Source organism: Galeopterus variegatus, unplaced genomic scaffold (assembly GCF_000696425.1).
Source record: "Galeopterus variegatus unplaced genomic scaffold, G_variegatus-3.0.2 Scaffold767, whole genome shotgun sequence".
Lineage (NCBI taxonomy): Eukaryota > Metazoa > Chordata > Mammalia > Dermoptera > Cynocephalidae > Galeopterus > Galeopterus variegatus.
The window spans coordinates 138,898-164,216 of NW_007726878.1; the positions used below are offsets into that span (position 1 = coordinate 138,898).

Sequence of the window (25,319 nt, forward strand, 5' to 3'; positions counted from 1 at the left end):
GAAATCAACAACTTTTAATGTGCCAGGGGTACCACAGAGATAAATAAGACATCTTCCCTGCCTGGAAGGAACTAATGGTCCAATAAGGCAAACAGAAATATAAATAAATAATTTTTGTACATTAAGAATCATAGTAGAGGTATTCAATATTTATTGAGTCCCTGCTATATGCCAAGCACTGTGATGAGGAAGCAGAAGATATGCACAAAATTCTATAAGAGCACTAAAGAAATTCTTACAAAGGTTTGTAAAGACATTCACAAGGCTTTTCACCACAGTAGGACATTAGGAAGTTGGCAGTAACTTAGATGCCCCATCACTAGGAATATGTATCAGTAAAATCTATGGAATCCTCAGAGGCAGTTAGAAGCAAGAAACTAGGTGTACACACAATAACGTGGATATAGCTGAAAGACAGTGTTGCGTGAAAGCAGCGGGAAACAGATTTACAGTCCAATACCAACTCTAGATGCAAAGGGCATACACAACATACTACCTATCTTAAATTATCAAGGATTTATATCAAACGTATTGTGGTTTGTGTCTAAAGAAGAATGAGGGCGGGGATTGAGAAAGAGGAAGAAAAATAATAAACAGTAAACAATATAAAATAATATAAACAAGAGAGGGGCTTTGTAGAGACTGATGATGACAATGTGCTGAGAATTGAGGAGCAAAGTTAACTCCCTGCACCTGAGGTAAAACAACTAGCTGATAGAGATCAAGCTGATAACTTTAAGGGGAAAGATATTTATGAGGTCCCAAAAGTACGTGCAGAGACATGAAGGCATGAAAGTGCATCATAGGTTCAGGCAACAGCGCCAGATTGAATGTGGCTTGTAATAAAGACAGTTGTGAAGAGACAGCCTGTTCGAAAGCCCTCGGTAAATTGAACATCTTACACATGGAAGGAACAGTCATTCTGATCAATATGTCCCCTTTTACTACATCGAAGTTAAAGATATGCTGTGCTCCCATGTAGCCTACAGTAAGATTCTCTTTCAGCGCTGTTGGGGTCTCCGCATCTTGTGACTATTCCAAAGACCCTAGTCTAATAGGTCATTCCTGTTTTCTATGGCCTCAAGGAATGTGGCCCTTGATCCACTCCTTTAAAGCTGAAATTCCATTAGCAACAATGTTGCTGCTATGACTGGGAATGGAGGTGGGGAATTGCAGGCCCACCAAGGTCTCTCATTCTGGGCCACTTGGCTGGGGCGGTGTACCCCGGCTCTGCCAACTCAGTGCTGCAGTTAACTCTGACCTGTCACATTCCAGCTGGAATCATTTCCCCTTCTCAGGCTACCCCTCCCCCACCCCAGATTGGGTCCTGTCCCACTATGATAGGTGTACCTATTCTTCGTAGCCCTTATCACAGTTCGCAGTTGCAACTCACATTTTTTTTTCATGGTAATTTGATTTATGTCCATCTACTCTAGGTCCCAAGTTCAGTGCTGGCAGTCTCGCTTTTTTTTTTTTTTTTTTTTTGGCGGCTGGCCAGTACGGGGATCCGAACCCTTGACCTTGACCTTGGTATTGTAACACCGCGCTCCAACCAACTGAACTAACCTACCAGCTGTCTTTTCTTTTTTTACTCATCAGTGCACTTCGTACAATGCCTAACATGTGGTAGGCGCTCGGTAAACTCAGTTGTATACAAGCTTCCCAGACAAATGGAACATGGGTCAAGATGGATACAAGCAGGGTGCAGAGGCGGGAATAAGAGTTAGGGTTTGTTCTACTGTAGAGGGTAAATGCGGGGAGCTGCAAGGAAAAGGTGCACCGGCCTCTGTAGACAGGTCGCGTGACTGCTACACACATGCCCACCCCACCCTCTGGTACAAGGTGGGCATACAGTAGGGGCGGAAATGAACTTTAAAGAAAATGACAAGTGCGTAACACATACTTCTTTAAATGTATGCCAAGTAGAAGTACGAAAATAAAATGAAGAAAGGGGAGTATGTGGGTTCGTGCTGAGTCTGAGGAAGGCCTATCCTTTCCAGAAGTCCTTACACATTGCATAGCCCCCAAGGGCACAGGATGTATCCACAGGACAGCCGAAAATCTCTAAGGATCACACAAGCCTGGGTCATCGTGGTTGCCACTGTTCCAAGACTTATCCAATCTAATTCTTCACCTTTATTCTTGTCCCCATTCCACCTCCAGTTCAATCAGGCTTAGCGCTACTTTGACAAAAAACCAAATCAAATATCCCCCTCCAATCCTAGCCGGGCCGAGCTCGAATAACTGGACACAGTTGGTTGCTAAGGGAGGCTCTTTCCCACGCTTCCGCTTGCCTCTCTACAGAAACGGTTGCTCCGGCCCTCGTCAGACGACGCGAGGCGGCGGGACCGGTCGCTGCCCTTCCCGCCTTCCAGGTCTCCACCGAGCCAGAGCACGCCCAGCCCGGGGGACTAACGTTAGACCGGCTCCCCAGCTGGTTCCCAGCATTGCGCATGCGTGCGCTCCTCGGCCCGCTAGGAGGAAGAGGGCGGGGCCGAGGGGGCCGAAGGCGGCGGCAGCTGGGTATCGAGCGCCCGCAGCCCACCTCTCGGGGGCGGGCTCCCGGCCGCAAGCAGGGCCGACGAGAAGATGGAGGAGCTAGTGGTGGAAGTCCGGGGCTCCAATGGCGCTTTCTACAAGGTACTTCGCTCTATGGCAGGCTCCATCTTCGCCCTCCCTTCCCTCCCTTTTCTTCTCGGCGTCGGCGGGAGGCAGGCCTGGGGCCCTCTTCCCAAGAGCCGCGCCCGGGGACCCGGGCACGCTCGGCGGGATGTTGTTTGGGAGGGAAGGACTGGACTTGGGGCCTGTAGGAAGACCCTGGAACCCCGCTCCGTTTCCGACGAGAGGCCCCGGCGCCTATTGGAATGAGAAACAAGCGAGAAGAGGGTGCCCTTTCGGGGCCAAGCCCCTCCAGGGAGAGTTGGGGATGGGCGAGGGCCCGGTGACAGGTAAGAGATCCCGGCGGGAAGGGCCGGAATCGGCGCTAAGTGAGGGCGACGGCTTATTCCTCCTTTGCTAAATATCCTCTCCCAGTGGGATCCAGCCTGACGTGTGGGTAGTTGTGGAGGAGCGGGGGGCGCTTCAGGCGGGCCGCCTCCTGCCTCACCGAGAGGGTCAGGTCTCCTTTGGCTCTCTTTCCCAGTCCAGCATCGGGACTAAGGAGAGCTCCACTGTTCTGGGCGAGGGGTGTGGAGAAAGAGTAGTAAGAAGCAATAGTCAGCACCAAATCACAATGGCAACTGATTCCGAGTGGCCTCTTTTTGTGGACACAGAGGAGATTTTAGACCCAAAAGTTTCAGGAAGACCCTGACATAACCAAGCAATGCATTCAAGAAGTTGATCATCGTGAATATTCGCGGGCCTCTCCCTTTTAATAAAAGGGGGTAAATTCAGGAATATAGATGCTTGGGCGTCTAAAAACATAAGCAACTCTGCTGCTTAAAAATTTGTGTGTGTGTGTAAGTCTCCAAAGACCTGAATATGTGTCACGAAACTTCAGGAAATTAGCAGAGTATATTACTGCTAGGGGTTTTAAAAACTGAGTGGAAGTATTTGTTTTGTGCTCTGTAGGACTTGACCATATTCTCTTTGAATTCGTAGTGTTGCAGTGGATTGTATTGTTGAGGTTTTAAACAGGCATTCATGGATTTAATGTGTTTCTAAGTTACACCATTGCAGATCAAGTAATTACATTTTTAAAAGGAAGACTAAAAAATACTTTGTAGCTGTAGCGGTAGTACATTTGTTGGCATTTGTTAGATCTAGAAATCTGCAAATTCTGGTTTCCTGTTGAATGTCTTTAACTTCTATAAGTAATATCCCACCTTATTACAGTTTTTTGGCAATAGAATGTGCACGTGGAAGTGTGGAAAATAGCCATTACCATTGTCCAACACAATTCTTAAATTTATTATAGGATAACTTGAACGTTTCAAATCGGACACGTTTGGCTATAGGAAAATAAACAATTGATTTATTTGACATATTATGTGTTTACCAATTTTATAGAGACATTTGGAGATAAATATATTTCATAAATGAGTAAAGTGTGTAAACCGTTCCATACTTTTAGCAAAAAGGTGAAACCTTTTGATGTAAAAGGAGGGAAAAAAAAAATAACCCAGCATTTATGTTCTTAACAGTCTCATCAATATAGAATTATTTTAGTTGACTGTGCGGTCAAAATTTTAGTTGCACTTATTTCAATGATTCATAATTCCTACTCGTTAGTTTGTGTAGAATCATTCTGGGTCCTAGATTAGTTGTTTTGGTCACTAGATTTGTGGCCCTAGCTATGATATATATGTGAGTAGGGGCTAATGGTTAAACAGTATTCAAATTGATCTGTGAAAACAGCTTAGATTGGACACCACTCTTACTGTCTTTTAGTGAAGTTTGCTAGCCCTAGAGGGCAAGTGGCACATCCTTGTCTTGAAGGATTTATTGTTCTCTTCCAGCAACCTATGATTTGCTCCAGTGACTTTGCTTACAAACTGACTGTAATACAAGAAATGCCCTCTACCTTTGCTGTCAATCCCCCCCTCCCTTTTTAAACAAAGTTGCTTAATTTGAAGGTTTATAAAAAAGAATGGGTTGTCCCTTAGTTCCCTGATAGGAACTGTAGTACTTAAACAAATGTATGTGGAGAAATTGCCATTATGTTTATTTTAGGTTGTTTTTTAAGAAAACCTCAAATAGTCTGTATTGATGGAAAATGTTTCTATAATGAAAGAGGTTTAAAATTTTATATGACTTACAATGTTGCTGTGAGTTATAAAAGTAAAGCAAAAGTAAACTAAGTTGCTTGTCTGGTGGGATGGACAGGAAATGTTGGCAATAAAGACCAGTGAGAAAAGAACTACTATGGAGAAGTGTTACATTTATGAGAAAAAAAACCGGGGGGGGGGGGCGGGGGACTTCATGAAATTTATAGAAAAGCCTTAAAAATTAACCAAATCAAATGACTTCAGTATAATTGAATTCAGACTTTGATTTGCCTAACAGAGCCACTGTATTCCAAAGAACAGTTCTCCATCTTCTGAGCACAATGTCCAAGTTTGCAATATAAACTGGATAGAGTATTTGCTGGGGACTGTTTAATTCTTTCTCTAAAAAATAAACTCAGAATTCAGAATGAACAGAATCATGAAACCTATACTCTACGTTTGTAATCGCTGTCTTCTGTTTTTTTTTACCCCCTCTGGTGCTTATATTTAAATGCTTAAAAGTTAGATTTAGTAATCACCAGATTCCTGACTTTTATGCGTAGGTATTTCTTTGACTTAGAAAAAGTTGTCACATGTACCACTTACAGAGACCTACAGCTACATTTAAGACATGAAGACACTTTGACTGAGACCTTATAAAATCTTTAGAAAGCATTTCCTAAATGAATAATGTTGAAACCAAGTCTTTATTCTAGGGGAATGTGCCCCAAATAATGTAATTTTCTTTGGACTAGGACTTTTGATGTGTTGAGAATGGTAATGAATTTAAATCCATTTTAGATGTGAAATGCATGTCATTCCAATATGAATGCACTAATATATCCTAAGATTCCTAGGTTTTGTTTACTAGTATGAAAAATACTAAAAATGCATAAATCATATGTTGGAGACATACAAAACCTTTTTTGTTTTCTGAAAATGTAGTGGCTGATATCTGATTCATTATTTTAATATGGTGTAATTATGCTAGATTATAACTTTATAGTGAGATTATACTTTAATATATTTTACATGTTTAAATTTGGTATCTGAGTACAGACTTTCATTTGGTGAATATTATGGTAGCTAGCAGCTAAACATCATGAAATATTCAATCCAGGAAATTTTTTTAATGAAGACATTAGTGGCCTAACATTCATTTTAGTTGCATAGCCTGCTAGAGATCACAGTTTTACTACAAATAAACTTCCATAAGGTTTATAAATTTATAAGTTTATAAGTAAACTTAGATTCATGTTTTCTCTGAACTCTCTCGAGCTAGTGTTGAATAGAGATGTTACTCTGTACTTCAAGGAAGTGAGTTATTCAGATCAATCACATTTTTTTTTCTTCCCAGAGTCTAAATACCCTTTAGTGTCTTTGTTGATTCATCATTTTTCTCCTTCTGAACTCTGCATTTTACAACTCCATACTCAAGTATTCTGATAACCTCCAAATTATTAATTAAATGCAAAAATTCAGTGGTATAGTATTTGGGTTTCTGATTTCTGCCCACTGTGGAAATGTGCTTCCTGAAATGATTGGGATCATGATTATAATAACACAGAGAAGTTAGGTTAGTGACTTGCTATTAAGTGTCAAATTTGGGATTTGAAATCAGGCATCTAACTTCCTAAAATAATGAAATTTAGCTTGAAGAAATTAATTGGATTTGACTTCTTGCCCATTTTTCAATTTTATTGTGATCTCTGATTGTATTTGTTACTGTAACACTGCCTTAGCATCCTATAACTACTCTTTCAAATTTATATTACCATTTTTTTACTGTTGATAGAAAGATGTCATGAAGTATTCCGCTTATGTATCAGCTTCCTTTTTTATTAACTCTTGCATCTTGACATATTACACTGTAATTCTTCATATGAATTTCTTTGTAGGAATGGGAGCTCATAAAAACTGAAGTATTCAAAAGTTAGAGTACATACAAGCAAGGAGAAATTAATGACTCATTTAGTACTTTTTTTTTTGTACTTGTATTGTCTTTTGGTTAGGGTGAACGAGAAAGAAGTGTTTTTATCTCAGAATTTGTGGTAAATGCCCATATGAAGTCAAATATTCCTGGACATGTGGTGTGGTTGGAAGGACTGTTGATGAGTTTTATTGTATTTTTCCCTTTCTATTTGTTCATTCCCTTACATACAACAGGGGACAAAGTGATAACTCCCTTTATATATGAAGCCTTGGGTTTGAATTGTATTTTATGTCCCTAACGTCTTCCTACCTCCTTCAAGTTTTCTTTAGGAGGGATATTTTACAATATTGTAAGTTTGCTCCAAGGAGATTCATCATATGTAGAACGTTACATGTTCTGTCTTCAGTAAGTGATAGAAGCCAATTGATGATGTAGTAGTTGTGTTCCGTGGTAGTGAGGGGCTTACATTAAAACTTCTATGCACAGTAACCTCTCTCGTGACCAATGGCTCCTATTTGTAAGATAGTTTGCCAAACCAAGGGGTGTAAGGTGTAGTAGGGGAGTAAGTTTACCCCAGTAGGAATGGTCTGTCTTCACTTCATCAATCTTGGTAAAGTAATGTTTGAATTGGATTGCTCTAGTCATTACATACTTTGGTAAGTATGATTTTGTGATTTCCTCTTTGGTCCAGTTGCCAGTAAATTGGGGGTCCCATATTTTTTTTTATTTCCTGATTATTCCCCCTGACAGAGAACCTGTATCTGTTTTTTGTTTGTTTGTTTGTTTTTTGGGGGGGATTTGTTTTGTTTTGTGGTGGCTGGTGGGTGCAGGGATCCGAAACCTTGACCTTGATGTTACAAGGCCATACTCTAACCAACTGTGCTAACTGGTCCACCCTTGTTTTTAACTGTACTTTATCACCTTTCTCAAACCCTAACTATTTTTGTCACTTTTTTTTCTTCCCAGCGTCTAAACAACCTTTTAGTATTTTAATATATTTGTGGAAACATCCTTTTCTTTTTCCATATCTCAATTTTTAAAGTTTTTATTAAGTCTGCTTTTGTTGGGGTGTAACTTTCCCAAATGCAAGATAATTTATGGTCCTGCGTCTTTTATGAAATATGCACCTCTCTACTTTATCTCTTATTTATTTAGTGCCACTTATGTGTGTAATTTCATTAGTCATAACAGCCTTAGGAGGCTGGTCCAGTTTCTTATTTGCAGATGAGAAATCTAAGGTCCAGAGAACATTTCTTGGAGAGTCACACAGCTAGTATGTGGTAGAGCCAACATTTTGAACCTAGGTCTGATTGACAACAAAACTCTGAACCGACTGAGTTTACTGACTCCCATAAGGGCCTTAGCTCTCATCCAATACAGTGTAGCTCCCTTTGTGCATTTATTCAGACTCATTCAATATGACTGCGTTGGAAACCTCTTAGGAATCTCCTTAAATGAACTCCACAAACATCAACTTTGATAGGTAGGGATCACAGCAAAATGTAGTTTTCCAAGTTGGTGGTGAGTGAGTTGGTAGTGCTCTAGGGGTGGCCAGAGAATGAGGGTATGAATGCGTGTATGTGGGGGTGGTAAGGGAAGGGGAAAGACAAGGGAAGGGTTATCGGAGAAAGAATGCTGAAAAGCAAGATGATCAAACTGTTGTTGGAGTGATGGTTTAGTAAAAGGCCTTAGAACTCACAGGAAGTACTTGTACTTGGAGTGAGTGCAGGCCAGAGGCAAACTATGAGTTTCTTTTATTTCATTTATTAAAGCAGCAATCAGCAGGCATTACATGCTTTCTGTTTTTACTTAATATGCAAACAATGACTACAAAATGATTTTGAAACAATCATGCAAATATCCTTATAAAGATAAGCTTCATTAACATGAAGGCAGTGGCCCCCATTTCTGACTCTACATCTGAAATTGCATTGAGTGCCTGCTGGAATTGTTTTTTTTTTTTTTTTTGAATAGTCACAACACTCAACACTTAACAGATTTTCTTCCTTCGAGGTAGAGATAATGTTTAATTTTTAGGAAATAGGCAAATGTGGTGAATAAATATGATCAAACTAAGAAATAACTTTTAGGCAAATAGAAAAAAATATATAGCAATGTAATACATTTTTACAGTGACTTTTAGAGCGCCTTTATGATGGGTCTAAAAACAGTCCCAAAAATTTGTGAATGTTTTAAATCAGTGCTGTCCATTATAGTAGCCACTAAGCCATATGTGGCTATTGAGCACTTGAAATGTGGTGAGTGAATGGGAGAATGATTTTAATTTCATTTAATTTTAATTAATTAACAGATAAATAGCCACATGTGACCAGAGACTATCATAGCGGATAGCACAGTTTTAGACAAGGGCAATACTATTAGAAAGACACTGTAACAAGGTTCTATTAGCTGACTAAAGGACTTAATGTTTTCAGAATATAATATACAGTAAGAAACTAATGTTAATTATTGCCGAGAATTGCAAACATCATAAAACTTCAGACAAGGATAAAGCAAGAAGCAATGGCCCTTCTTGGTAAATGAGGGATCACTCACCCCCTAATAGGAGTCTTGATTTTAGTTGGTGATCTAATACTATCCCCAAAAAGCATTTGTTAATTTGATATTAACCATTATATAAAGACAAGGGAGAAATGGGGACCAGGAGGGATTTTCCTTCATATTCTCTATAATTTTTACAACTTAGTTTGTAAAACTAAGAGCCTAAGAAGGACCAATTACTGCTACTTTAGCCCCAAATCAGGCCTCTTTGTTGCTAATGTAATGAGGCAAACAATCCCTTAGAGTACTGGAAGCATGCACCCTTATGAAATCTAGTATATTCTGAAACATCATGGTCAGTATTAAACTAGAATTTTCAAAACATGTTGTAGAAAATGTATTTTATAATATAGCTGAATAAAAGTAAGCGAGATCAAAATGATAGGAAGAAAATGTGAATTTTTTCCCTCTTTAAGCCAGCAAGTATAATGATATATATACCCACACTTAACTTAAAAGTAATAATTTAGGGCCGGCCTGGTGGCGCACTGGAGAGTGCGCCGCTTGGGAGCGTGGAGGCGCTCCCGCCGAGGGTTCGGATCCCATGTGGAGACCTGTTCCCGCTCACTGGCTGAGCGCGGTGCGGGCGCAACACTGAGGGTTGCAATCCCGTTGCCGGTCCCCGGTACGGGCGTGACACCGAGGGTTGCGATCCCGTTACCGGTCAGTAAAAAAGACAAAAAGGAGGAAAAAAAAAAAAAAAGTAATAATTTAGCCACCTCAGATATAGCAGAATACACGAATGCTGTTATTGGCCACCTCTATCTTACAGGGAAACTTTCTTTTAGCATTTTATTCATTTAAGCATTGTTGCAGAAGTTTGGTTCTCTTTAAGTTGCCTCCATATCAATGTTTTCCAGGGCCCTACTGCAGCTTCCATAGTTTTTCTTAGGAGCAGCTAATTAATGCTTAACTCATATGCTTAACTCAACTTTAACTTGATGTTTCGAGAAGTTTCATTTTCTAAAAGAATCCTTTTACATCAGATCAGGAGTTTGAAGACATATTTGTTTATCAAGACATTTGCGTTGAATCATTTGTCTATTTAAAACATTTATTGGGTATCCACTATGCCAGAAATTGTGCCAGTTACTGAGGATACAGGAGTTAAAGAATGGTCCTAATCGAAACTACTTATCTTCCCAATGTGTAATATGGATATTCAATGTCCAAAGTCATGAGGATTTACTACTATGTTTTCTTCTTAGAGTCTTATAGTTTTAGCTCTTACATTTAGATTTCTGATGCATTTTACTTGATTTTTGTATGTAGTATGAGTTAAAGGTTGAAATTTATTCTTTTGTATGTGGATATCCAGTTTTCCCAGCACCATTTGTTGAAAACATTTCTTTCCCCATTTAATCGTCTTGGTCTCTTTGATAGATGATTTATTTCTGTCATAACCCAAGCTATTTCTCATTGTGTAAGCTTTGTGCCTGCTGTCCCTTAGGCCTGGTGGAATGCCTCTTTATCCTCTACTCCCTTTTGTTTGGCTAATTCTTTCTCCTTTAAGCTTCAGTAGGAACCTCACCTTCTTCAGTATGTCTTCTTTTATCAACCTACCACTACCATCCACATACATACTTCTTCCCTAAGGCTGAGATAGGAACCTCTTAGGCAATGATCCATTTAGTAACTATTCATTGAATTCATAGGAGGCACTCTGAAATACAAGTGTGCTTCAAAAATTTGGGGGGAAATACAATTAAAAGATAATATGAATATCCCCATGAACTTTTTGAAGTACCCTCATATAGTTATGAATAAAATAAGACCTAACACCACCATCAGGAAGCTTACCCTTAGGGAGAAAATGGGCAGTACTAAATAGTGGGGTAAGTTTACAGTAGGGATAAGCATAGGATGCAATGACAATGCAGAGGGTAGGAGTCTATTTAACCTATACCTGGGTTTTTCCATAGAAGGTGACATCTGAACTGAAACCTAAAAGACCAGTAGGAGATAGCTAGGTTAAAAGGGGGGAAGGACAATAGGAAAAAAGGAATAGCATTTATGGACAGAGGCCCAGAAACTACAGAGTGTGGCACAAAAGTAGTTTAGCATGGCTGGGTCACAAACTTTAGGGATGCAAAAGATGAAGGTTGGAGAGGTTGGGGGAGAGGTGCACCAGATCCCTAAGAGCATTTTACAGACAGAGAAGGAGTTTGTCCTTGGTCCTGCAGGCCGAGAGAAACCACTGAAGGAAAGAAACATTTACAGAACAATTTTGAGTAAGAAGTTTAAATCTCTCCAAACCATTTGAAAATGAGTTAAGACATAAAGCCCTTTGGGTTTCTTTATGCTTTATTCTATTCTTCTAAATGTCAAAACAAACAAAAACAAACCCAAACCCTCCTTTTTTGCACCGACAAAAACTATCTTATAGAATTACGGGAAGCATGCTAATTAAAGAATTCTTGATAGTTGGTGTGCTATTACTTTTGTTCTGTCTTTCTGCAGATTACTAGCAATTGTGTCATCAGATTTAAGATGTAAATCCCTGGACTCTATATTATTTTTTTCTCCAAGTGCCTGTGAGATTGAGAATTTAATTAAACTCTAGTAATTGAACTTTTTAGTGTTATTTGCCACATATGGTTGTTAAAGAAAATTTAGTATACTTGTGTATACATATATTTGAGATTGTATTCGATCATTTATTATTCTAAAATTTTATTAAACCGGAAAAGATAGGGTATAGCAGATTTGCACTGGCTGACATACGGCTCTGGAACAAGTTTCTTAGTTTACAATAATTCTAGCCTAAAGCGTACCTTGTTTGCACTCACCAGCACATTGTGATTAATGAATGGACGGTCCTCAAAAAAGTGACTTTCGTTGGAAGTTCCATTTTATTCTTAAGTATAAAATGTTCGGTATCTCTGTAAAATTTAGAAACAGAAATGATTTTTAAGCTTAAAGGTTTATTTAACTGGTGTTTTTCTTACAGGCATTTGTAAAGGATGTTCACGAAGATTCAATAACAGTTGCATTTGAAAACAAGTAAGTGTCTTAATATATAGTCTTAATTTTCAGGTTCTTTAATATTTTATGCTAATTATTTTTTTATTCTTTATTTTATAAAATTCAAGTCAACTTTGAGTGTTTTTCAGGAACTGACCTTCATGTTACTGACCAAGAAGTTCCTGAACAACTCAGTATTAAACCAATGGACTGTGCCTGTTAATCACGTCAGAAGTCCTTATTGTATAATCTTGATGCTTACATCTCAGTACTCTTGAATGTAAAGAAAGGAACCAGATTTTTCTGTGTTAGTAACTGAGAGTTTGGCTAGAAATAGTTGTAATTTTTAAAAGAAAAAAAATGAGGGGATTCATGGGTATTGGTAAAATGTGATTATATCACAGATTTAGCATTAAATCTAAAACTGATGGTTTTAGTTGTCAAATATATTTTATCACAAATAATCGCGTTTACCTACTAACTTATTTTTTATGTTTCATATATTTACAGTCAGTAATAGCAGTAGCTGATCTTTCCTGCTTTCTTTTGCTAGATGAGAAAATAAAAATACTTATAGGCCTGGAAAGTTAGCTGTATGAAAGCATCAGTAGTATAGATGTTAACAATTTTATTGGGGGAGACATCTCTGGACTAAATGTTTTGAATACTAATAAAGGCTATTTTCATAGTAGCCATTCAAGATTCTAAAGTATATATAAACTCCTTAGCCAAAGTGTAGATTTGACCATGATCTTTTGCTGAACTCTGATGAACAGTTGATAGTTCTAATGTTTTGGCTTATATGTACCAAGAGAATTAACAGTATATCAGAAGCAGGCCACAAATCTACAGAGACAGAAAGTAGATTAGTGGTTACTTAGTGCTGGGTAGGGGGGAATGGGATGGAGGCCATGGCTAAAGAATACAGGATTTTGTTTTGAGGTAATTAAAATGTTCTAACATTGACTAATAATATTTGCAAATATCTGTGAACATACTAAGAACCATTGAATTGTACATTGAAATTGGTACATTATACAGTATGTGAGTTATTTCTCAATTAATCTGGTAAAATGTAGTTTGTTACCCAGACAGATTGAGCAATAAATAAAAAAATGTCTGTCTTCTAAGAAAAAAAAAAATTAAAATCAGGCCTGCATGTCAGTGTCTAGAAAATAAATTTTGTAATTAGGCCGTTAGCAGATTCTTTTAGCTAGCAACAGGACAAAGTAGTATCCTTAGATACCCGAGACACATTTAGGGGACAGACATAAAAGGATTGAGAGTATCCAACCCTATTCCGAGCTCTAGACTAACAATCTCAGTCTAAAATACAAGTTTGAATAATAGAATGCCTTTCTTTGAATACACAAAGCCAAAAGTTCCAGAATTTGCCTCTTTGCTATTTCAAGTATCCATGGTTATACAACAGACAATAAAATCATACTTCTAACAGAGGAATCTTTGATAATGTGGAGAGTAATTTTTTCTTGTAATTATGCTCTTATCTACTTACTCCCATCACTAGGTAAAAACTGTTTCTCATAAAGGGAGAGTTATCTTTATTTGCCACTCTTTTAGTTTCTCCTGTAGTCTGAAATATAAAGTATTAAGGAAACACTCTTTTTCTCTATGCATTTAAGAATGTGTCTAGTTTGTACATGGATTTATTAGATTAATTCTCTTTGGTTTACAGTCAGATTTCTACCATAAACTTGAAATTATTTCATCTGTGGACCTCCTAATTATTTACTTCCTTTACCATATCTGTGTGAAAGTTTCTCTTCAAACTATCATATTGGGAATTTCAAATAGATCAACTCTTTTTCCTTGAATTCATGGGGTATGTTTGAGGTACAACACTGGGGTAGGGCACATCACCAGGATTTAATAGGTCCCTACCAAAGTAGTCTCTTTGCCCTTCCTTGTGTGTGTGTGTTTTTTTTTTTCTGATTAAAACAAACAAACAAACAAACAGCGTTTTATAGAACTTCAGGTTTATATTTACTCTTTTTTTCCTTTCAATCATGAAGTAACTCCTGTTACTATAATACTAGATTACTTGAGGTGCTATTTTAAAAATAATTTGGAGCTAAGAAAATAATTATATTATGCATTACAAATGAAATTTAGCAAATTTGTAATGTGATAAGTCATTAATTTTCAGTAAGTATACAAAGGCTTTTCTGAAGTAAATTTTTTTAAAATTTTATAGCTTTCAAGTATGTATAATAATTCAGAGGAAGAATTCAGTCTAATTTATGCCCTAATCAGATTTCCACAAAATCTGACTTATTTGCCCTCTTGTATAAGAGCTCTTCTTTAAAAAACAAACAGAAAACAATTAGCACTTTCCTCAACGGGATTTTATTAAGAAAGCCCTTCTGCAAAACATTGACATTATACATAGCACAGTCTCAGTATTTCCCAATGAAACACCACGAAACAAACCCAGAAATGCCTGCTCTAGCAATTGAATTCTTCAATGTATTTTCAAAGTTAGTCATTTAATATTTTATATCTTTGTGGATATAAAAGAATAATTTGGTGTCTTTCAAAGTTGTTCCATATCAATTTAAATTAAAAACATAGGCAACTCAATTAAACTCCTATAGGCTGTCTCCATCGGGTTTCTGTGGTTTAGGAGACCCCACCAGCCCAGTGCATGCTGATATGTCATCAGCCGCTACCCATGGCAAGAATTGACCACCTCGTGGGATCTAAAATTTAACAGGGGTAAAGTGAGTTGTGAATTGCTAATGTGCTGACTGCCCCCATATTGCTTGGGAATTAGAGGGCAGTTTCTGTGGTTGTTGGAATGTGGTTAAAATTCCTTTGCAAGTAGAAATATGTTGATAATATTACTAACAATTACTGATACTAACATCTTTAATTTAAACATCAAAGGAAATTTCTGTTGTGGCTTACATTTAAAACTATTAGAAACTGAAATTATTGGAAGAGAGACTTCTTGAAAATCATAATGTTGATCTCTTGTATTTAGAGAAATATTCCAAATGGAACTACAAGGCTGCTGTGCTGCATGCAGACTTTGTTGAAATATCTCTGTATTGCCATTATGACCCACTCAGCAAAAACTGACCATTTTAAAGCATTTGCTTCTTTAAACTAGAAAAAGAGGGTCACACTTAACCAAAAGTTGATGGCAGCGTGGTCATTGTTTCAGTTAAACATGAAAAGTGTGTTAAATAATTGTATGTTTGCTTATTTGCAGCTGGCAGCCAGAGAGGCAGATTCCATTCCATGATGTGAGATTCCCACCTCCTGTAGGTTATAATAAAGATATAAATGAAAGTGATGAAGTAGAGGTGAGTTTCCCCTACCATAAGGTTATTACGTATTGAAGGAGTGGGGGTATTTAATTTGCCTGTGATTTTTTTTTTTTTTTTTTGCATCTCGTCCTTAACACTGTTTAAAATACCTTGAGAATTATAGCTCAGATGGATATTTGTTTTTGACTAACACTTCTTAATGATTTGAAATCATACATGATGCTTAAATTTGGCTATTTGAAAGTCACTTCCCCAAGTTCCTTTCCCCACTAGTACTTCTTTTCTCCCTTTCCTCAATCTCTGAATATTTGTTTGAATAATATGTTGTTCGTTTACAACTGTGTTTTCATTTTAAGCAAAATGGATTAGGAAAATTAATTTTACAAAGGACAGAAATTATGCTTTATTGTAGAGCAGTATCTTAGAATTTCTTTTAAGTTACAGTGAATCTTCATGGTGTATTTTTTATATATAAACTAAAACTTTTATAGGTAAAACCTTTTTCACAGGACAGACTATGGACCACCTGCTCCTCTGCCATTGAGCTCTTTGAGCAAAGGGTGCTACGGAGATCTAACACATTGTGATTTCTCTATCTTTGGAAATTGGTTTTGTACTTAAGGCACTTTTAGTCTGCTTTATGTGATAGTTTGTATAGTGTCCTCTATCTGCATCTACCCTTTCACACACTCCATTTTGAGCTGCTTCTCTTCTTTCTCCACAATACATGTTAATAGTTGCAACTTCATGAATATTTGTAGTATGAAGGAAACTGCTAAGTAGATATTTGTACAGGTAAACCAACGTGGTACTAGATTCTTGAATTCTAATTTTCTGTGCTACATAAAGGTGCAGTTAAACTGGACAGAGTCCCCTGCCTTTGATGAGGTCACACTGTAGTAAGGATAGCTAATATCATGACAGACGTAAGTCATATGAAGGAAAAAAAGCAAGAGGATAGATAATGATGTAGGGGCAGGAGTGCTGTTTTAAGAGTGGTCAGGGAAGGTCTCTGAATGTCCAGGCCTGTGTTCTTTTCTCTACAGTTTTAAAGTAGAAATAGGATAAAGTATTATTTACCAAAAATGTACTCAGTACCTACCAGTTATAAGAAACTGAGCTTGGTTTTGCACGGCTCCTAATAAGGAGCAGAAATCCTGTCTGTACTTCAAGACCCTTAGCTGTCCATTTCCCCAGGGGACTACAAGCTCTGTAAAGGCAGGGACCAGGTCTTTTGGTCTGTCTGTATCAGGAGTACTCATAGTAGTGTTTGATGAAGACATAAAGGGTACTTTATTTTCAACTTACTCATATGACAAGTGGAGAACAGTGCAACACCATTGCCAGGATGACCACACTGTATTAAATAACAATGAGCTGAACTGTTACTCTGGCTAGAGCAGAGTTGAGAGAAAGTGATGGAAGCTGGAGGGAAAGGTAAGTTGTATTAAGTCACTGTATTGTATAGTCAGCCCTTAGTATCCTTGGGTTCAACTGCATTCGTGGATTCAACCAACCGTGGATCAAAAATATTTGGGGGAAAAAATGGATGGTTGCATCTGGTACTGACCATGTGCAGAGTGTCCATGGATTTTGGTATGCGGGGGGGGGGGGGGGGGTCCTGGAACCAAACCCTCATGGATACTGAGGAAAACTGTATGCCATTAACTTGAGTTGTAAAAAGGAGACAAGCATTTTAGCCTTGGCTTGCTTATCACTCTTAGACTCTCTAGCTCTCTCTCCCATCTGGACCTCTCTGTCCCATCCCCCTTGTACTTCCACTACTCCTTTCTGCTTCTGAGTATTTCTGTCCCTCTCTCTTCATGTATACCATATTGTCTCTCTATCTATTAATGTTGGTTTGCTAGTATCTTCTCAAAAGGTTTCTTGCTACACATTATAAGTGAACTGTGAAGTGGTCACCAGAGAGATCAGTTAGAAGAACTGATCCACAGTGTGTGAGAGAGCAGGAAGGTGGTATCCAGAGGATTGCAAATATGGAGTCATCCTTTTAGTGGAGAGGAGGCAGGAGACATGAAAGTGACCAAGGATCTGTCCATTTAGTCCCCGGGAGACATGAATGCCACTTAGTGGACTGAGTGGTCAATGGTCTTACCCATTCAGTGATCAAGCACCTAGGCAGTGGGCCGGGGTCACTAATTCCCAATCAGTTTTTGCTTATTAGCATAAAACAAAGTAAGTTTATACATTTTTAGCTCATTGAGTATCCAAGGAAAGTATTCCCTTGTTTATGAATGGTCAGCTTCTCTTGAGCATCGTGTTCAGAGTACTAATTATTACTGAAGTAAAACAGAGAAATAGGAAAACTGCTTCTTACAGGCAGCTCCCAGGCAAACTCAGGTAGTTTCTGCTTATATATCTCTGCCCAGCTCAGGGTACATAGACAGTGGTACAGTCTGCTTGAAGGTATATGGCATACGATTTGAAAGGCACCTAGGGGCATTTTAAGAAAATTTCCTTGATGTCTGATAATCTGTAGCTTTCAAAATTATGTTAATCACGAAATATTCTGTGTTGTAATTTTTGTGTAGGTTTATTCCAGAGCAAATGAAAAAGAGCCTTGCTGTTGGTGGTTAGCTAAAGTGAGGATGATAAAGGGTGAGGTAGGAAAATGCTTATTTAAAATTTTTTTCTTATACTATTTTGCTTTTCTAAAGCCAGGTTCTACGTTTCAATCTGGATTTCTATTTTAAATAATATCTAATTTTAGCCATTTTATTAAACTGTTCTCACTATGTGTTCAGTATGTTTTATGTGTTTCGGTTGGTTCAAGTTTTCTTTTTTCTCTAGAGAATTTATATTAAAGTAACTGAATTAATATAGTTTCTTGTTCTTTATAAACTGTGACTAGGAATGACTTATTTATTTCTCTCAGTTTTATGTGATAGAATATGCAGCATGTGATGCTACATACAATGAAATTGTTACAATTGAACGTCTAAGATCAGTTAATCCCAACAAACCTGCTACGAAAGATACTTTCCATAAGATCAAGCTGGATGTGCCAGAAGACTTACGACAAATGTAAGTTGGTATGCAAGGAATGTTGAAAACTCACAGGTGATAATTCAATTAATTTAAAATAATATAAATTTTAAAATAGTAGAAATCGGTTTTTAAGTTTAGTGAACTTAGGGAAAAAAATGGTTTGGTTTGCAAAAGTAGTGGAAAAAAACTTACTTAGCTTTTCCTATTTATATAATCAAGCCAGCCTTGAACTTGGACACATGACTAATATGCATAATGCACATTTGTTTTCCAGAATAAACTAACCTTGTTCATGGATTTCAAGATTTTGAAAGTGATAAAAACAGATGTAATAATTCTATCATAAGTCAAATTCTAGACTACAAAGATTTCAGGTTTTTTCTCTTCTAGCTAAAATATTTTCTGATAAATATGTAATAAGTAGAGCTAATGGAGCTTCAAAAAGTCATCTCTATCTTAAAATCTTTGATCTGGAGTACCACTTAAAGACGTTAGATAAGAGATCCCTTTTTAAAGATTTTATTAAGGGCATATAGTAAGTTTGATTTGGATGTGTTGCATCTCAGGTAAACATTAAATTGCAGTTCAGGATACATAGAAATTCTCCTTTTTGATTCTAGAGATTATGTACCTGTGTAAATTTCTGTGCCTTATCATTCATAGACTTTTCCTTCTCTCCCTCGAATTGGTCAGCAGTTTTTTTTTTTTTTTAAAGAAACAACAAAATAAGATATCCTATAGCTATCCCCAAAAGTTTTCAACAGTTGATTCAAGAAAACTACTGACTTATACATTACTGAAATCAAAGTGCCTGCAGAGGAGGGTGATTCCCCTAAGTATGTCTATTTTAGTAATCTAAGCTCACCAGTGATCTTAAGAGCATAAGCATTTTTGTTTTACTTTCTCTATAATATGAAATGTTTGATTTAGCTGAGTATTTTAGAGGTGTATAGCAAAGGAAATAAACTTGTAAATGGATGTAGCATATTTCACATAAATCAAATTTAATATGAATACTTGATTCTTCTAAGTATAAATTTGTCTTCATATATTAATGCCAGTAGTTGGTAATCATTCATCTTAACAATGGATATTCTTTTTTTTTGTAGGTGTGCCAAAGAATCGGCACATAAGGACTTTAAAAAGGCAGTTGGTGCCTTTTCTGTAACTTATGATCCAGAAAATTATCAGCTTGTCATTTTGGTGAGTGCTTTTGAATTGTTTATTTTTGACTTATTTCACTTAGGGTATTTGCTTTGATAATGATGTTGTTAATTTAAATCATTTAGTCCATCAATGAAGTCACCTCAAAGCGAGCACATATGCTGATTGACATGCACTTTCGGAGTCTGCGCACCAAATTGTCTCTGATATTGAGAAATGAAGAAGCCAGTAAGCAGTTGGAGGTATGTCACTTTACCTAGCACTGCTTCTAAGGCTGTCTGGAAATGATTAATGTACAGTTCGAAAACTAGAATATGGGCAGCTTGTCATATATTTTACTATTTCTCAACAATTCCTTATATTCTATACTTTGAAAAATGAAAATGTACAAAACATGATCATATCAAAGTTTTCATGCCTGAGGTTTCAAAATTAAGCAGCAGTTTGTGTATATTAAGGAACTTCCGATCAGCTCACTTTTACTAGTTTTTCAAAGCTGCTAATAAAATGCAATGCTTCTTCCATATAACATGTTATCATTAACGTACTAGAGAGTATTTAAATATTTAATCATATTCCTTTCATTATGTATGTTTATCTCTGTTTAAAAGGGTATAGAACTTCTTCATTCTAATTGGTTGTTACTCTTTAAAACTCCTGTCTTCAGATTCCTGCCAGAGGCTATTTCCCTAACTTACTATTTCGTCTCTTAAGGTGCATTTTATCTACTTTTATTAATCCTCCAATAATTTCCATTGCCATACATTTATTTTCACTGATAACTATCTAGTACTTCCATCCATTACCATAGAAACTAAATGGATTTTAGTTTAATTTGCCAACTCAGTAATATAACTGTCACATTCCACAGTTGCTCATCATTATTCATTTCATTAGAGGGAAAACACCATGCCGTTGAAATAGTAAAGAAAAAAAGGAATTCCAACTGCATTTTAAAAGAGAAGGTAGTCAAGGCTGTATTCTCATAAAACTCTGCAGAATTTGCTACCTTCCAACTTGATGTGTGATTGCTAAACTCTTAGCAGGAGAGAAGAAAATTTAATCTTTGCTACTTTTTTCTATGGCTATGGAGGTCTGTTTTAATTGTTTTTTTGCTCTCATTCTTTCTTAATTTCCCTGTGTTCACAATTTTATGATTTCTTTAGTGATTCTCTAATAATTTTTAGGCCAGAGCAGCCTCCTTACTTTCAATGTGAGTATTATGGAAATATACTCATATGCTTCTTCTTAAACATCCATTTCTTCTTAAATGATCTGTTATCATACCTTTGGCTTACCATTTATCAGTTAGTTATCGATGAAAGAAAATGAACCAGGTTAATGAACCAGGAATCAAAAAACATGATTTCTTGAAAAGTCTTAGGAATATTTTATACATTTTATTACCCTAATCTTTAAAAAATGAATATTGTACCTTTAAAATTGTTTAGTTATATTCATTCAGTTTATCAGGTGTGTTGAATAATGAGAAACTAGTGTGCATGCCTATCTTTCTTCACTACTAATATTGAAGAGATTCATATATTCCTATAAAAAATTCCCATTTTTCAACATGAGCCACTAATATGTTTGGTTTTCATTAATGGCATGCTAGAACTAAACATTAAATTTTGATGATACTATTTAAAGACTGATAATGTACAAGTTTGGGGTGTCAGTGTAACTTAGTTTCGTCATCACTGAGTAATTGAAAGAGCTTACCATACTTGTGGATCCAGATCACAAGGTCTCACAGACTCTGATCTCATTTTAGGTTTCAGACATGTGAAAGACAAATTTTAAACTGCTGACATTCCGTGATCATTCGGTTTAACTACCTGCCATACCAACAATTTTTATGATTCCTTTCCTTACGTTTGGGGTGGGGGAGGATTTCATTTTAATATCACTTCAACAGAGGGTTGATTAGACCATAGTACCTAGTGATAAGTTATAAAAATGGTACTGTTTCCAGAAAAATATATATATGTTGATATTTTTTAATAAAAATGAAGTGAATAAAATTTTCTATAAAGATGGTATTTTTAAATTATCTTACCTAAATAAATAACATTGAGTCTGTCAGACCCAATGAGCTGGTTTTTATTCGGGAACACTATCTGCTTTTTAATTATTACATTGTTGATATCATTGATTTACTAAGGCAGCCTTGCAAATAGGTTCTCAAAAGTTACCTTGGAAAATTGTCAACAAGCTCTTTCCTATTAACAAAAATATATCAAATGGCATAGACCTTGAGTAACCTAAAAAGTCCTTGTGCTGTGGGAGATACTGTCTAAAACCTGGTAGTTTTAAATGGAAACTAAATTATAGGCCCCTGATATACTGGGTAAAGATAATTTACGTGGCTGACCTAAATACAGTTGTCTTAATAGTTGATAAAGCATATTCATCAGAGGTGTATTTCTCTTCAGAGTTCAAGGCAGCTTGCCTCAAGGTTTCATGAGCAGTTTATCGTACGAGAAGATCTGATGGGTCTAGCTATTGGTACTCATGGTGCTAATATTCAGCAAGCTAGAAAAGTACCTGGGGTCACTGCTATTGATCTAGATGAAGATACCTGCACATTTCATATCTATGGAGAGGTAAATATTTTACTAGTGCTCCCCCCCCCCCAAAAGAAAAAATCAGTATTCAGGTGGCTAATCTTTTGTCTTCAAACTTCCCCCCTTTTATTAGGATCAGGATGCAGTAAAAAAGGCCAGAAGCTTCCTTGAATTTGCTGAAGATGTCATACAAGTTCCAAGGAACTTAGTCGGTGAGTCTGAAATATCTTTTGGCATATACTACAAAAAAAAAAAAAAAAAATTAGGTAAACTATACCAATAGAATTTCATTTTATCTAAATTGAGGGTATCATTTAATTGAAGCATATTCTTCAAAATATGGTCTGTTGCTACAGTGTACAGAAAATATTTGGTAAGTATGACACTCTTTACATTTACAGAAGGGATGCAAAAGAGATTGCTTTGCTAGTTTCAACCTACTAATGTTTGAAGAGATAAATTGTGCCTAGCCTCCCTGCTGTATATTTTTTATATTTTAAAATTGCATATTTTTTTTTTCAAAACAATTGATATTTGGGGGCTTTATAATTTGGAGTAGATTGGTATTTGATTTCGCTGATGGGGCCAAAAATGATAGCATTCATTTTAATTATCTCAGAGTTGAAGATCTGAACAAAGGTGACTTAAATCTAATAAGTTCCAAAGGTAGAGGTGAGTTTTTGCAAAGCCAACGGTTATTCCTCATTTTGACCTGAGTACTTTTGTTTTATGACCATCACCGTCGTGAGTATCAGCAAATGTTTAGGAATTCTTCACCAGTACTCCCAAATGCTGCAGATATCTTTAGCAGAACATATCAAAACCAGGTACAGTCTTATCAGGAAAACTACATAGGTTTTTAATTTTTAAATAAAATTGGGATGTACTGCCTGTACATCTATTTATGTTTTAAAATTGAGATCCTGACTGATTATAAAGGTAATGATTGCTCTTTGGAAAATTTAAAGAAGGAAAGGATTTCTCATGCATTTTGTTTACTAGTTTCAGTTCTACTTAGCCTGCTTTTTTGTCAGCATAGAACCATAAACATCTTCCTACGTCATTAAAAACACTAAGAATGATATTTTTCTCCCAAACAAAATTAGCTTGAAGATAAAGCCCAAATACTAGTGAAATAATACAGAAATATTAGCTCAACTGTAAAGAACATGACCGTGTTATGCTATTGAGATAATTCGCACATCAGTTGTAGGTGTAGAAAATGTATGCATTAGCACAAGGTGAAGTGATTGTCTCAGGACGGTGGGGTTATGAATGATATTTATTTTCTTATTTACTGTTTGTCAAGCAATTGCATACATTTTTAGTTAGAAAGATTATTGTAAATTTAGTAATTCTTATGAAAATATAGCCAATAGGTTTTTTAATTACTGAATGGATAGAAACTAATGTATCAGATGCGTTAAAATGTGTTTTGGAGATGGCATCATGGCAGGGAAAAGTACTTTGGCATTGGAGTTGGATCTAGCTGTCAGTCCTACTTCATTCTTTGGTAGCTATGTGACTTTGGGCAACTGATTTAGGACCCCTAAGTTGTCTTTTCGTTACCTGTTAAACAAATGTGATAATGTATATACCTCACAGAATTGTGATAATTTAATTTGAAGATAAATACATATATAAAGTCCCTAGCTCATTTCTAGACATAGTAGGGGACTCTAAGTGTTATTTCTGATTCCTTCACCTTATTCAAAGCAACTCCATTTCAGTAGGATTGTGGTAAATTGTCCATTGGGATTTGGAAATAACTGTGACATAGAATTGGATTATTTGCTATTAAATATTAAAAGTAGATTCTACTTGTAGTCTTAACATGGAGAGAAGAGGATCCCAGAAGTAACCTTTCACCAAAAAGTAAATAAGCCGGGTTTTTGTTTTGTTGTGTTTTGGTTAGCAAAATGAGAGAATTTTGTTTTAGAGATGGTCTCCTTCAACACTGGGCATGTTGGGAAATTTCAGAAAGCATTTTTGTATAAGGCTTGGCAAAGTGAATAGGGAGATATTTTAATCAGTATTGCATGAGTTCTGTTTGAGTCTCACAATATGATTTACGATCTCTGTTTTTCACAAACTGTAGTACAGGGATTTATCATCTTTTAAAAATGCTTGTTCTTCACCCATTTGGGCAGTGAATTAGTTTAACTATTCAGTCATCTATAGTTAACATACAGTACTTAGGATAGCTAAGATATTATCATAATAGAAACATTCCAGAGTCTCATTTTTCATTTTACTAACTCATTTAGACTTTTATTAAAATCAGCATTAATTCATGAAAATATAAGTGCAATAGATTAAAAACAAACTGGGGGAAGACTTTGGGTAGCTTCTCTCCCCTCACCCCTCCCCTTTTCATTTGAAGAGGAGAAGAGCAGAATTGACAAGAGGACCTAGATCAACAGTCCTGATTTAGTTGTGTCAGTTCTGTTCTCTGACCACTGACCAGTCAGAAGAGATTATGGTGGTGAGTGAGGCAGTCACACACAGCAAGAGTGATAGGGCTAAGCTGTGCTTATAAGAGCCACAGGATTGTGTTGTGAGAAGGCCTTTCACTGGGTTCTTATCTGGGATTGGTTCAAAGCAAATTTTGGCTTCCAATTTTTTCTCCAACTCCGCCTTAGATAGTGGGGCAAGAACATAATGGACATGGCCAGTAAGGGTGCTTAGGTAGCTTTGGTGAGCCCTTGGAGTCAGATGTAGTTCACATGTAGATTTCTAGAATTAGTAGTTCTTAACTTTATTTCTGTTTACATTTCTATTTCTAAAATTTTTTTATTTTATTTTATTTTTATTTCTAAACACTTTTTTAAATTAAAAACTAAGACACAAATGCACACATTAGCCTAGGCCTACACAGGGTTAGGATCATCAGTATGACTGTCTTCCACCTCCACATTTTGTCTCACTGGAAGGTCTTCAGGGGCAGTAACACACATGGAACTGTCATGTCCTATAAGAGCAGTGCCTTCCTGAATACCTCCTGAAGGACCTACCTGAGGCTCTTATTGAGGAGGTGTCACTCTTTTCAGAAATATGTCCATGGTGGTTTGCTTGGTGTGTTTCTTTTTTCCATCATAGATTTGATCTTAAGCAGATAATG

General features: G+C 36.7%; 1 protein-coding gene across 12 annotated transcripts in view; it reads left to right on the forward strand.

Moving 5' to 3' along the window:
• Positions 1-2,483: 2,483 nt before the first annotated feature.
• The window catches only part of FMR1 (fragile X mental retardation 1), a 37,232-nt gene continuing 14,396 nt past the window's right edge, over positions 2,484-25,319 (forward strand). For 10 of the 12 annotated variants that reach the window (XM_008572240.1, XM_008572239.1, XM_008572243.1 and 7 more), the window contains exons 1-9: positions 2,485-2,640; positions 12,152-12,204; positions 15,401-15,494; positions 18,011-18,082; positions 18,355-18,503; positions 19,577-19,670; positions 19,757-19,873; positions 22,067-22,237; positions 22,332-22,410. In XM_008572240.1, coding sequence (XP_008570462.1) covers positions 2,590-2,640; positions 12,152-12,204; positions 15,401-15,494; positions 18,011-18,082; positions 18,355-18,503; positions 19,577-19,670; positions 19,757-19,873; positions 22,067-22,237; positions 22,332-22,410 — 880 coding nt within the window. In that variant the 5' untranslated portion in view covers positions 2,485-2,589. Of the gene's footprint in view, positions 2,641-12,151; positions 12,205-15,400; positions 15,495-18,010; positions 18,083-18,354; positions 18,504-19,576; positions 19,671-19,756; positions 19,874-22,066; positions 22,238-22,331; positions 22,411-25,319 lie in introns of all 12 variants that reach the window. The other 2 variants (XM_008572238.1, XM_008572247.1) reach the window with 1 other exon arrangement.